The 12,405-nt window shown below is 35.8% G+C and overlaps 1 protein-coding gene across 3 annotated transcripts in view; it reads right to left on the reverse strand.

Annotated features, from left to right (window-relative positions):
* Positions 1-1,868, reverse strand: part of LOC107739269 (zinc finger protein 813-like) — a 7,659-nt gene extending 5,791 nt beyond the window's left edge. For 2 of the 3 annotated variants that reach the window (XM_016551317.1, XM_016551316.1), the window contains exons 1-3: positions 1,623-1,868; positions 847-1,301; positions 670-734 (exon numbers count right to left, since the gene is read on the reverse strand). In XM_016551317.1, the coding sequence (XP_016406803.1) occupies positions 670-734; positions 847-1,301; positions 1,623-1,863 (761 nt within the window). In that variant the 5' untranslated portion in view covers positions 1,864-1,868. Of the gene's footprint in view, positions 1-669; positions 735-846; positions 1,302-1,395; positions 1,591-1,622 lie in introns of those variants that run through there. The other variant, XM_016551318.1, reaches the window with a different exon arrangement.
* Between the last annotated feature and the right edge of the window lie 10,537 nt (positions 1,869-12,405).

Raw genomic sequence — 12,405 nt, forward strand, 5'->3', positions numbered from 1 at the left:
CGCTAATTCGAAAGTGAAAGTAAAATGCGTACGGCGCTTTTACAAGCTATTTAAAAGCAAAGAAAAGCGAGAAAAAGAGGGAAAATTCAAACGAACTAAAAACTAACAATTGCTTTACGCCGAATTGCCACTATTTGAAAGTGAAAGTAAAATGCGCACGCCAGCTGTTTAAAAGCGAAGGAAAGCGAGGAAAAAAGGAACGCCCCTGCCCCCACGGTGATACCGGTATTATCCGTGTTGTCACACGTCGATTAACCGGTGGTAAAATTTCCTCACCGTCACAACCCTAATGTCAATGTTTTTAGTTCTATTATTCAAATAAGTTTTTGATGTAATAACGTGCATGAGTGGTGAACTATGTTTGATTTTTGCGTAACTGAAATGCTTTTTGCGTAGTTCATTACACCTATTTTACAGAATGAAGTTAATTTTGTAGCTTAAATAAATTAAAAGTTACACAGAGACTAATATAGCGAAAAAAAATAGAATAATAGTGAAAAATCACTTTTAAAACTGTTGTTCCATTATTACTCTTTAGCAGATTTTAAGTCAAATTACATGTATGACAGACAAAGGATTTGTGTAGTCTAGCTAGTGCATGATTCATTTCACTATAGAATGTCAACTCAAATCAGCAGAGATGAAACAGTAAAGAAGCAATTCAAGTACCTCTCTCTTATCTGGGCCAGCTCCATCCTATGCTGCGTCAACATCTCTTGATTTCTGAGGGGCAGCTGAAAAACAATGACATCCATCAGCTCACATTTATGGATAAAAGTTTTTTAATTCAATTAAAACAATAATACTTCACTTTAAGATGAGCTTTCTACATGTACACAGACTTACATTAAATGTTTGTGTCTCATGTCTGGGGCAGCCAATGTGGCTGAATGTGATTTTGTTGGCATCACTGGAAGAATCACTGGCCCCTGAATCATTCAAGCCGTGTTTTGTGATGTGCTGCTGTACTTGACAGGTGGTACTTGTTTCAGAATTACTCTCAAGTTCAGTCTTTATTCGTGGTCCTTGGTTAATAAAGGGAAAATTATTCTCACTACTGTCCATCATTTGGGTTTCAGTGTCTTTGCTGGGCGTCTGATCATGATAATTGTCCATACATGGTGATAAAGATGCTGATTCACTGCATACAGGCATTTGCTCTTCATTCTCCTCCTGCTGTGTATAAACTTCTAGTTTCATACGCATCTCAGTGTCCTTAAAATCATGTTCAGATCTCCGTTCCTCTGAAAATGGCTGGATGCATTTCTTTCCTCGAGTCTCAGAGGAGCAAGACTGCGTTTCTGTATGAATAAACATAATAACTAAGTTCTTAAAGATCAAGAAGAATGTGTCAGGTGTGTAAATTTGACAAGCGTAAATTAGTAAAACTGATACCTGAGTAACAAAGAACGCGGCTGCATAATAAAAATGGCAAAGCGTTGTTGTTCATTGGCTCTATTGGTATGATCTAAACATAAATTCTGTGAACTATTTAAAGGGGCGTGGCTGATTTAAAGGGCTGAGTTAAACGCATTAAAGATTCTTAACTATTCGTGTTTATAAAAAAATCATAAACTGAAAATAATACGTATTAGAATCAGATGTAAGGTGAACTGACTAACCAGAGTCCATCTGAACTCCTGCCTGCTGCAGTCTCCTCTTGAGCAGCTCAATCTCCTGTCTGGAGCGACAAATCTCCTCATTATACTCTGAAAATATGTCTTCCACAGCCTTAAAAATCTCCTGCGCAGCCAAAGTTAATCTCTCTGTCAGAACAACACTTAAAATCTGCAGTTTAGACATTGTGAGTTGATAAAATGTCACTAAGGTGTCTATCCACCCACCTCTTACTCCCACATTCATAACATTTCTCGTCTGTTGTTTTTTTGTCTGCGTTGATCCTGCTATAGCGCGTTCATAATCAGCGCCACCTGCCGGTCTGGATGTGCGCTGCATGTATAGAAGCGTATTTTTCTTGTCCATACAAAATATTTAATTATGTTATATTTAAAAATGTATATATTATCAGTAACTAATAGCAAATTACCACTGTTTAATTTTAGCAACTTATTATAGTTTTGTCACGAAAAAGGCTCAGCCTATAAAAATGAAAAATCTGACTGCTGAAGGCTAAAGTTAGCATTTTCCCAGATTTCATACTGCACCTTTAAATTTACCAGTCAGAATCAATAATTCCAGAGAGCTGTAAACTAATTTCCCTTTAACGACTGTGTTAAAAAGCCCTTTGGTCTATTACAAACTATAAATCAAAATCTTTGGATAATACAGTGGACATCTCCCTACCAGACCATATAATTTTGATTCAAGAGTTCAAGATAAAAGGAACAAATATATGCCGCATAATCTCTCTCTCTCTCCACAACAAACCAGTTCACACCGTTTACCTCCTAAATAACATCTCCCATCCCTTTTTTCTTCCTCTCACTGTTGCTTTCTGTTACCATGGAAACATGAATGTAATAGGGTCTCCAATAATACATTTATGGTTTTATGAAAATAGCAATCTAAACACATTTAGAAAGTATAATGACTGTAATAAAAAAGGGTGTGATTTTCTAAACCTTCCTAATAAATGATTTAGCATCAATCTACAAAATTTCCACCAAAATACCATCATCATTACAGTTTGTGTTACCGTACTAAAGCCATGGTACATTTTTAATGAGCCATTAGATTTAGATGGCAACCAAATCAAATGAGCAATTCGTTCAACAGTCTTTAGAAAAAGAGTGTGTGCAGTTGAGAGCAGGTTTATAGTGCAGTGGATGGTGAAGAATAAGTCATTGTTTGACAAGGCCAGCTGTCAGCTCCACTCTTCCTCACGACAGGCCTTGCCTGGCCACCTGCCTACTATTCTCCAACTATGGTCACAAACTCTCTCTTCAGACCACCTCAGATTAGTGCCAAAACACATTACTTTATTGCTAATTGCCTTTTTGTATTGTTCAGTAAAAAAAAAAGTATCCAGCTGCTCTTGAATAATTCTCAAAGAACCAAATATCATTACTTACATAATATATAGTATACTACCATTCATAAGTTTAAGGTCAACACAAATTTTTTAATATATATTTTATTTATACTTTTATTTATATTGTTTATTTATATTTAATATTTTTGGACTTACCTTCTTTCGTTCAATATTCATCTGCATCCAACCTCCGGATCCGGCTCCCCAAAACCAGTTCATCCAAACCTAGATAAGACTGTTATTCACTGAACTATCTCAGCATTGCTCTGTTGACCAATCACTCACCTGCCACGTGTATCTGTCAAAACCTGTTGTTTGGATTACCTTGTTCTGTTTTATGACAACAGCCTTGCTAAGTATAAGAGATTTTTTATAAAACATATATACACTACTAATATATACACATATATTTTTGATAAAACATGTATACACTACTAATATATACACATATATTTTTATAAAACATATACACTACTAATATATACATATATTTTTATAAAACATATAACTAAATTGTATATATATATATATATATTAAACCTGAAGAAATGTAACAAATTACTATATTTGTGCACTAGTAAAAAAAAAAAAAAAGTAAATAAATGCTACTTTAGAAAAGCATCAAATGTAGATGACTCTATTTGTATAGCACATTTTTATAATAAATAAAAAACATGCTCAAGTATTTTTTTTTTAAATCATCTACATATTTTAATCTATACTGTATGAAAGAACATCACACAAAATACTCATTTCTTAGAATGCATCTTAAAAAATATCAGTGGGTCGTTTTCGATTATGTTGCATCAGCATCGCAAATCAGTCAGAACTCGTGGGTTGTTTAAAACACAGTGATCCAAGCAAGATTGGAAAAAACAGCTTAGTGTCCGAGCAGTGACACATCAGATGCCACTGTGCTGGCATGAACATGCCAAAGACATGTCAGCACAACTACTACATAACTGTCATTCTGTGTCATCTCAACGCCCCACAAAAACACTCTGCCACATGGCACTCTAACCAGCAACTCATAAAACTCTGTCATAAAGCCTTTATGCTTTGAAACAATGTGTATGAAGGCTGTGTTATGTTTATGTAGTAGGAAGTTACCTTGACTGGAACCTGTCTTTGTTTATCAAGTCATTGAAGTCAGGGATATGCCTGGTATCTGTGTCACTTTCCTAGATTTGCATTCCAGTGACTGGGATGTTTACACTAGATTCCGTTTATGTCTCTTCAAGTAAGAGTAACCGTATCTGCATCATGGGCATTCACACCCCGCCTTTAATGTTGTCTAACTATTTGGTCGCTCCAGAAACCGAAGTACTAAATTTGTGCTGCTGATGACATGGGAGAAGGTCACTGGAGCCCAGAGTCAGATATAAACAGTAAAGGACGAGCAGAGAAGCTTGTAGGCCATATTTTTACTCGCCGATAATGCCTGGGACGAGGCTCAACTTTCCTTAACGTCCCAACTGGAATCCAGACATGGAAGACAAACAAAATTAGGACCATTGCCGACATAGTTTCCACAAAAAACATTTGAATGTGGTCCCATCCCAGCCCCACCTTTTCAAACCAATGTCATATACAAATAATGACCACAAATGTTTCAATCAAAAAGCGTTGTGATTTCCATGCATTCATCTATGGAACGATTGCCGTTAACTGCTGAGAATGAAAAACTATCCTCCGATATGTTGGAATGAGGAGGATGCATGTTTTTGAAATCTATTCAAATTGCAAAGACTAATTCATACTGTACACTGCAGAGAAAAAGTATTTAAAGGATGCTATTCTGGGATGTTCATGGCATTGAGGCATCGGTGTAGGTCTGTGGGTGACAATCAAATGGAATTCAACAGGATCACACACCCTGTTATGTGAAAAACACAGAATAGACATCTTGATCTTGACTGGCACTGCAAACAATTCAAAGGGAGGTCATACTTAGGTGATCCATTTTTAGCATTAATAGGCCTACACTACATGAAAATGCAGAGTATTTTTTTTTTCCCATGAAGTTTCTTGAAGGACAGTGTAGCATATTGTGGGGTTTAAAGGGTTTGTCAGCTGTTCTATGATGCTCTTGTCAAGAGGTGTTTCCACCAGCTTCCCACATGGATGGCCGCCATGATTGTGCTCTTAGAAAGTGATGTATCGTTAACGGCTTGTCTGATCTATTTAAAAGGCCCACGAGAGGCCGCAGTCACATTGCCACAGTTTAAGAAGGTGATTAATAGTTTGCCACATGAGGTTGGTAATGTTGTAGAATAGGCTACATGCAAATTTGACACAGTATGACTTATGGAAATAATTTGTGAATGAGTTGAATAGAAGGATAACACTTCTGATGTTATAAAGAATGAAAGGAATTAGCTGTAAATATTCTGTGCTAACTCGTCTCCATCTGCCAGTTTCTATCAGGACATACTACACGACAGTTCAAATGTTTGGGGTCAGTACAAAAAAAATAAATAATAATACTTAGATTCAGAAAGGAAGCATTAAATCAGGGGTGTCCAAACTACGGCCCGCGGGCCAAATGCGGCCCTTATAAAAACTGCTTTCAATGTTGATAATAATCAGAAATGTCTCTTGAGCACCAAATCAGCATATTAGAATGATTTCTGAAGGATCATGTGACTGGAGTAATGGCTGCTGAAAGTTTAGCTTTGCCATCACAGGAATAAATTACATTTTACAATATAGCCTATTTAAATAGAAATTTGTAGTTATATTAAATGGTAATAATATTTCAGATTACTATTGTACTAATATTTTAAAACATTACTGTATTGACTATATTTTTAACTGAAAGGCCTGTCGTGTCCGGGTATCACATGACTCTACTCGTTACATCGAACAGAAAACATGTGGCAAGCTAAATGATCATAACATACTGGTCTACGTGACTTGTGTATTTGTAAAAGAGGTCAAGTCAACACATGCATATGACCTCTTGAATAGATTACTGTAATGCACTACTAGCTGGTTGTCCTGCATCTTCAATAAACAAGTTACAGTTAGTCCAAAATGCAGCTGCTATAGTTCTTACCAGATCAAATAATCTCAATCTCAATCTCACCCTTGTTCCCAGTTAGATCAGATAAAAGTCACAAACATATTTTTTGCTTGAAACGTTATGAACAGCAGCTACACTAATTCTTTTCTATCTGCCTTTATGTTCCTACCCTGGGAAGCCCATCTCGAGGTAACTAGAGATTACGCCAGCTCCAGCGAGGATCCAGCCTCATAGAAAGACTTCAGATGACCCAAACCTTTGAAGAGATGCTGCTGCCCACTGCGAGGACCACCGATGACGGCAACTTGAATCGATATGCACAGCTGCCAAATTTTCTCTATATTATAATCATTATGATCACACTTGTAATAAATGAGCTTCTGCCTGAAATTAATTCATGTTAGCTAACTGTATGATTCTATTACCTTGAACTGTTTATTTGTTAAATGTACATTACTTGGACACATTCACTTCTGATAACAGATCACTCTAAATTGGAATGTAGACATGCATTTTCTGTAAAGCTGCTTTGAAACAATGTGTATTGTGAAAAAATTTAATTTGAATTAAATTGAATTGAATATGCAGCATTAAAGGCAGAAAAATAGGTAACAACAAAGTTTATTCATTTCAGATCTTCTCAAATGCTGTATTACAGAGGCTTTCACTTCAGCTGCTATTGACCACTCAGAGTTTGTCAAGTTAAGCTGTGTGGTGATAAATATTTGACCTATACTTATTTTTAATACGAAAAATCTTGTTATTGACACAATCAATCATATATCTTTATATTGCATTGTTTACTGTGAGATCTCACTTCGCTTCCCCTTTTTTAAGAATCCCCTTTTTAACACTTATGTTCCCTGTGGGGTTTGCAGACCTCTCCAGTAGCTTGGAAACATATGTTTGTACTGTTTTTATTGATACTGTTAAGTATCATATTTCATGATGTTTCATGTAATCTTATTTGTTTCTAATCTTATGAGAACATATTATAAACAAAACAGTGTGTTAGTGTCAGAGGGACATATTTAAAAAAATTTGAAGCCAAAATAAATGGCTACTATTATTATTTTTCAAACACATCATTATCATAATATTTTTTACATCAAACATTAAAGTCAGTGCAGTTAGTCGCAACAGAATATGGAGGTGGAAGCACCAAATCGTTTTTATGTGGTATTCTTCTTTCCATTCCTATACAGTGAGGCCGATTTGTTTGTGGTCTCTTGGAGAGAGGCATTTACTAACAGTGAGTAGCGTGCCGCTGAGGGGTGAGGCAGTCATGGTGCTCAGAGAGCCAGGATCATTCCTGTGACTTAACATGACACCACTTGCACTAAACCGACAGCTGCACACGCACATGCTTTCCATTCTGTTTGTTGTAGAGGATTATAACCTGATAAAAGAGACCAGTGACTATAGTATTGTAAGGCCCTGTCCACTACGGTTTCTTTCTGACTGAGAGCCCTAAAGACAGTACAAACACAGGTACCGGGCAGAGTTATTTTAGTATTATTTTTGTACTATTAAAGTATTTATTAATATTTTGAATTAGCTGTTATTTTTATATTATCAGTTTTCATTTAGTTTGTTTCAGCAATTTTATGCGCTTTTGTAATTTTTATTAGTTTGTTTTTGTTTCTATGTACCTTTATTTTATTTCAGTTTTAGTTTAAGTAATTTTAGTACTTCAACAATTTTTTAAAATTTCAGTTTGTTGCCAACATTTCAAATTTTCATTTAAGTTTTTAAAAGGTTTTCATCGAATAGTTTATATCAGTTTTTTTTTTATTAATGAAAATTATTTTTTTAGTTGTAATTTTTAAGTTAACAACACTACTCATACTAAAAACTGCATGATTGGAAGTATAGTCTTTTAAACAATGTACACAGACTCAATGAAATCAAGTAAAACTGTATAATAACTAGTTGTCCATAAATAAATAAACAAACAAACTTGTGAGCCGTTTGTTAATATTGTTTTTTTTTTTTTTTTGGGGGGGGGGGGTAAAACAATATTACAAAAAGAAAGAAACGATTAATTAATGAATAATAATAATTAAAAATGGAGAATAAGTAAGAATGAATGAATAAATAAATAAATAAATATTTTGTTATGTGCAATGAAAATTTGTTCTGTGGTGCTGGGATTCTGTGTAGGCATTACCAAAATTGTATTAAAAACACTGAGGAGAAAAAAAGAATTGCACGTAGCCTATTTAAGTAATAGGAGTGTGTGGGAAACCTGTTGGAAACAATCATTATTTCTTGCAATTCTTTTTGACAGCAAGTGTGCAAATCCTGGTTTACCTCTAGCTGTGTCTGCATATCCGCAGATCTGATCAGAAACAGCCGTCAGCGCTGATGGATGTAAAAATAAACGGCGTCTCGCTGCACGCTGGCCGCTCTTGACCAGACTCACCATGATGACATGCCCTATAAAGAGGAGCAGCTTTTGTTTATCTGGCTCTGGCCGCCGCTGTCAGGATGCATTTCCTCTCAAGCAAGTGAGGAGCTTCAACGAAATAATGTATATTTTGCTTCTCTATTAAATTTATCTTATCTTGATCTTTAGATATTTTACATATTATTATTATTATTACTACTGTATATTTTTATTTTTTATTATTATAAATTTTTTTTTTTTTTGGCGGTGTAAAATAGAGGGCAGACAGACAAACAAACAAACACCTGCTCTGTTTCAAGTGCTTTTTTGGCACTTACTAAGGACCCAAAAATATAAATATCATTTTAAATTGTATAAATGTTTTTGCATAGATTACAAAATATCAAAACCAGGTAGCATCTGCAAACATGATGCTAGACCTTTTTATACTTCACTTTTTTGTCCTTCTGTAAAATAAATGTCATTTGCTTTGATATTTTGTTATCTTACGTAATCAAAATCTTTCACTCTTAAGTGTGCCTCAAGTGTCCAAACACTTTGTGGGGCTGCTGTGTTTGATGAGGTGTGCTTAGAAGTCATAACAGAGGCGCTTGAAAGAGAGTGTCCCTGACAAACACCCCTGAACCTTTTGCTAGACCAGCTCAGAGCTACGGTCCAGAGGATCCAAGCATCTGTTCCAGTCAGTACTCCTTTTCCTAAAGCAATAACGGAGGCCATAATATCTTTCTAGGGTTCGAGAGACAAATATGAGTGAGGAGTGAGCATTCCATGGCTAATGCAGCCACGTTCTGGGCATTTCTTCACAAGAAGCCAATTCCCCCTCTCTCCTCCTCCCTTTCTGCCAGCTGTCCTGCAATGTGCTGCAGCTTGTCAGTGAAGAGAAGTAGCGCACTGTTTTCAGTGACAGGGCAGCACACCATGTCGCCTTACACCTAAGACCCACTCAAATAGACTGATATCATCTGTCTGGTCGAGGATCTACTCAATCCCCCGTGATAAACCTGTGTTTCTAGCGTGCTTGCTGGAAGTCAGGCACACTTGAACTTGATACAGCTCATTGTGACTCTAAGTAGGTGAAGTTGTATTATGAAAACGATTGATTGCATGGTGATTGTTACCTCATATAAGAGTTTTAAAGCTTAAAAATAGTGAATAAAATGCCAACTATTCATTCAATTCACAAAAAGGCACAAGTATACAGTTTTAATGACTGAAAAGTAGCTGCACAGACATTTTAAATGTATTTTGTTATCTCAAGTTTCATGTTATTTGAAAGACACTTTTATCTGAACAAATTTACAGTACACTGCTTTGAAGATGCACATTTTTATCAGTTCATGCATATTAATTTGTTGAAACAGCACCAAACTCTATTGTTTGAACTTTAAGAGAGCACAAGAATAGGGTCAATTTGCCCCCGACCATAACAGTCTTACTCAGATTTTGAACCAAATACGAAGGTTAAACTAGAATTTTCTTTTCTTTTTTTTTGCAAAAGTTGCTTTCATGATGCAAAGATATTGCCAGTGTTTGCCAGTGCATTGTTAGGTTTTTACTGGATGGCCAGTGTCCTTCAGAGTTTAGCTCCAACTTGCCTCAACACACCTGCCTGGAAGATATTATGGTCTGGTTTTGACCATAATATCAAAACCAGACCATAATAGACCCCCCCCCACCCAAGCACCTTTTCCTTTCTCTTTGGAGTGTTACAAGCTCTTGGTTCATAAAGAAGATCTGTAAAGTTGCAAAGACTAAAGTCTCAAATCCAAAGAGATATTCTTTATAAAAGTTAAGAGTCCACCATGCCTACCTACGATGCAATGCAAACGCGTAAAAAGACAGTATAAGTCATTGTAATCCGTAATTATGTGCCCACTGGATGCAACAAATGCCTCATTTATAATGGGTTTTAATGTTAAACCGCAAAAACACATTTAATTACATCAAATACACAAAATAATGTTCTTTTTAGCAACATCATATGACCCCTTTAACTGCCAACTAATTAAAAAAAAATTTAAAAAGTAAAGTTTAGTTCAGATGATAAAATGTTATGGGATGTGACTAACTGAAATAGTAATGACATTTATGAAGTATTAGTTATGATTATTGTTAAAAATTATTTACCTTGAAAGATGTGTTTAAACAAAGTGTCTGGAAATAATTATTAAGATCACGTATTCAAGGTGTAAAGAAAATATATTACTTTTTACTTGATGGTTACACCACTAGTTATTAAACAGAAACTTTTTTGACCGTATAACTGTTTTTCAAAACTATGTGAAACCAATGTGAATACAAAGAATGCCGTACATTTCTAAGAAATAATTTTTTCAAAAGATATTTATCACAGACATTCTTATTTGTGATAACCCTTTTGAGCAAGACAACTGTGTTATATCATTAGCAACCTGACCTCTTTACTAAAAATGCTGATAAAGTGCTTTCCTTTTCAGGGAGAGTTCCTGGGTGGTGTATGTGTGTGTGTGTTTGTAGTTGCATAGACCTGTCACCCTGCCATCCTCTGTTTCTGCTGACAGTAGACTGAGGGAAGGTCTGGGGTTAGTGACTCGGACACACTGCTCTCCTGCAGCCTGGACAGCCACAGATGCCCCATTGTGCTCCTCAACCATCAGTGATCATCCATCACATTTTAACCTGACAGCCAACTGCACAGCCTCTTAATCCTGCCAGGGATGGAAGCTTGGGTCACCATGACGAGAGCACCACAGGGCTTCCCGTTACCAACCTGTGCTGGACAAGGGCAGAGGGTATCTGAAACAGGTCCCGCACTTCTACACTTGTAAACCATAGATGTGTAAAGAAACAGTCACAGTTTTCAAGGGTCACTTTCACAAATAACATTGTAGAAATATTACTTAGTGACAGCATACTGTCACTTAGGGAAAATATCATAACGAAAAACCCCCTTCAACATGTACTACATGAATCTTGAATAGCTGTGGTGGTGTCAGTAACCATAAATAAGCCTGTGAATTCATTAGGGGACATAGCGGAAGCTCTTCTGAATTAGCATGTGAGCAATGAGCCCAGATGAGTCCATTAGGGATTTCCAGTGTCCGGAGAGCTTACCTCAATTTTTTGGGGTCAGGGACAACGAAGGTCTATCTTACTGAACCAATGCCGGACATTACAGGGGAACGTACAGACACAAAAAAACAGCAAATTGTTTTAATATGACAAAGATTACAAAGATGATCATTTTAAATTTTACGTATTTTATTTATTAATTTATTATTTCTAATATTATATTCAAATGTCATATTTATTATATTCACAGCACATTATAAGATTGAGTTTATAATATATTAAAATGCATTATTATTATTATTAACTACAGCGAATTATTGCTAAATAAGCAAAAAATAAGTCTCAAAGACTAATTAAAAAGTTTCAGAAAAAGACTGGCATAACATAAAAGCAGACATTTTAGAGTAATATTATGTGTGTAATATTATACATAATATACACAATTTTACACACACACACACACACACACACACACACACGTCTGTGTGTACATATTCTATTCATTATTATTTATATTATCTAACGTTTCCAATTTATCTTGAGCTTTTTCCAAACAGACACCCTCAATAAAGAATTGCTCCAGCCAAGCTACAGAGACAACGAACTGTTAATAAAACAAAAAAGTGACAACACATTTTTTTGCTTTAGAAGAGAAGGTGATAGTGTCTGACAAGGATTTAGATCAGTTAATTAAGGAGTCATAGTGGATCTTTCATATCTGCTGTAGTCCGTTTGATTTCCATGGCACCCAGATCATGTTCCTGTACTTTCAACAGCAGCCTGACGCCGTTCTTGACGCAAACCAGTCCCAAATCCCCAGAAGATTGGGGAATGAAAAGAGATGTAAAGTTTAGATGTGTGGCAACAGCTAAACGCAGGGTCAGGTTTCTCAGAGCCCTGGCTATATTTAACCTACTGATCTAACAC

This window comes from Sinocyclocheilus rhinocerous, unplaced genomic scaffold (assembly GCF_001515625.1).
Source record: "Sinocyclocheilus rhinocerous isolate Xijiao unplaced genomic scaffold, SAMN03320098_v1.1 scaffold14, whole genome shotgun sequence".
Classification (NCBI taxonomy): Eukaryota; Metazoa; Chordata; class Actinopteri; order Cypriniformes; family Cyprinidae; genus Sinocyclocheilus; species Sinocyclocheilus rhinocerous.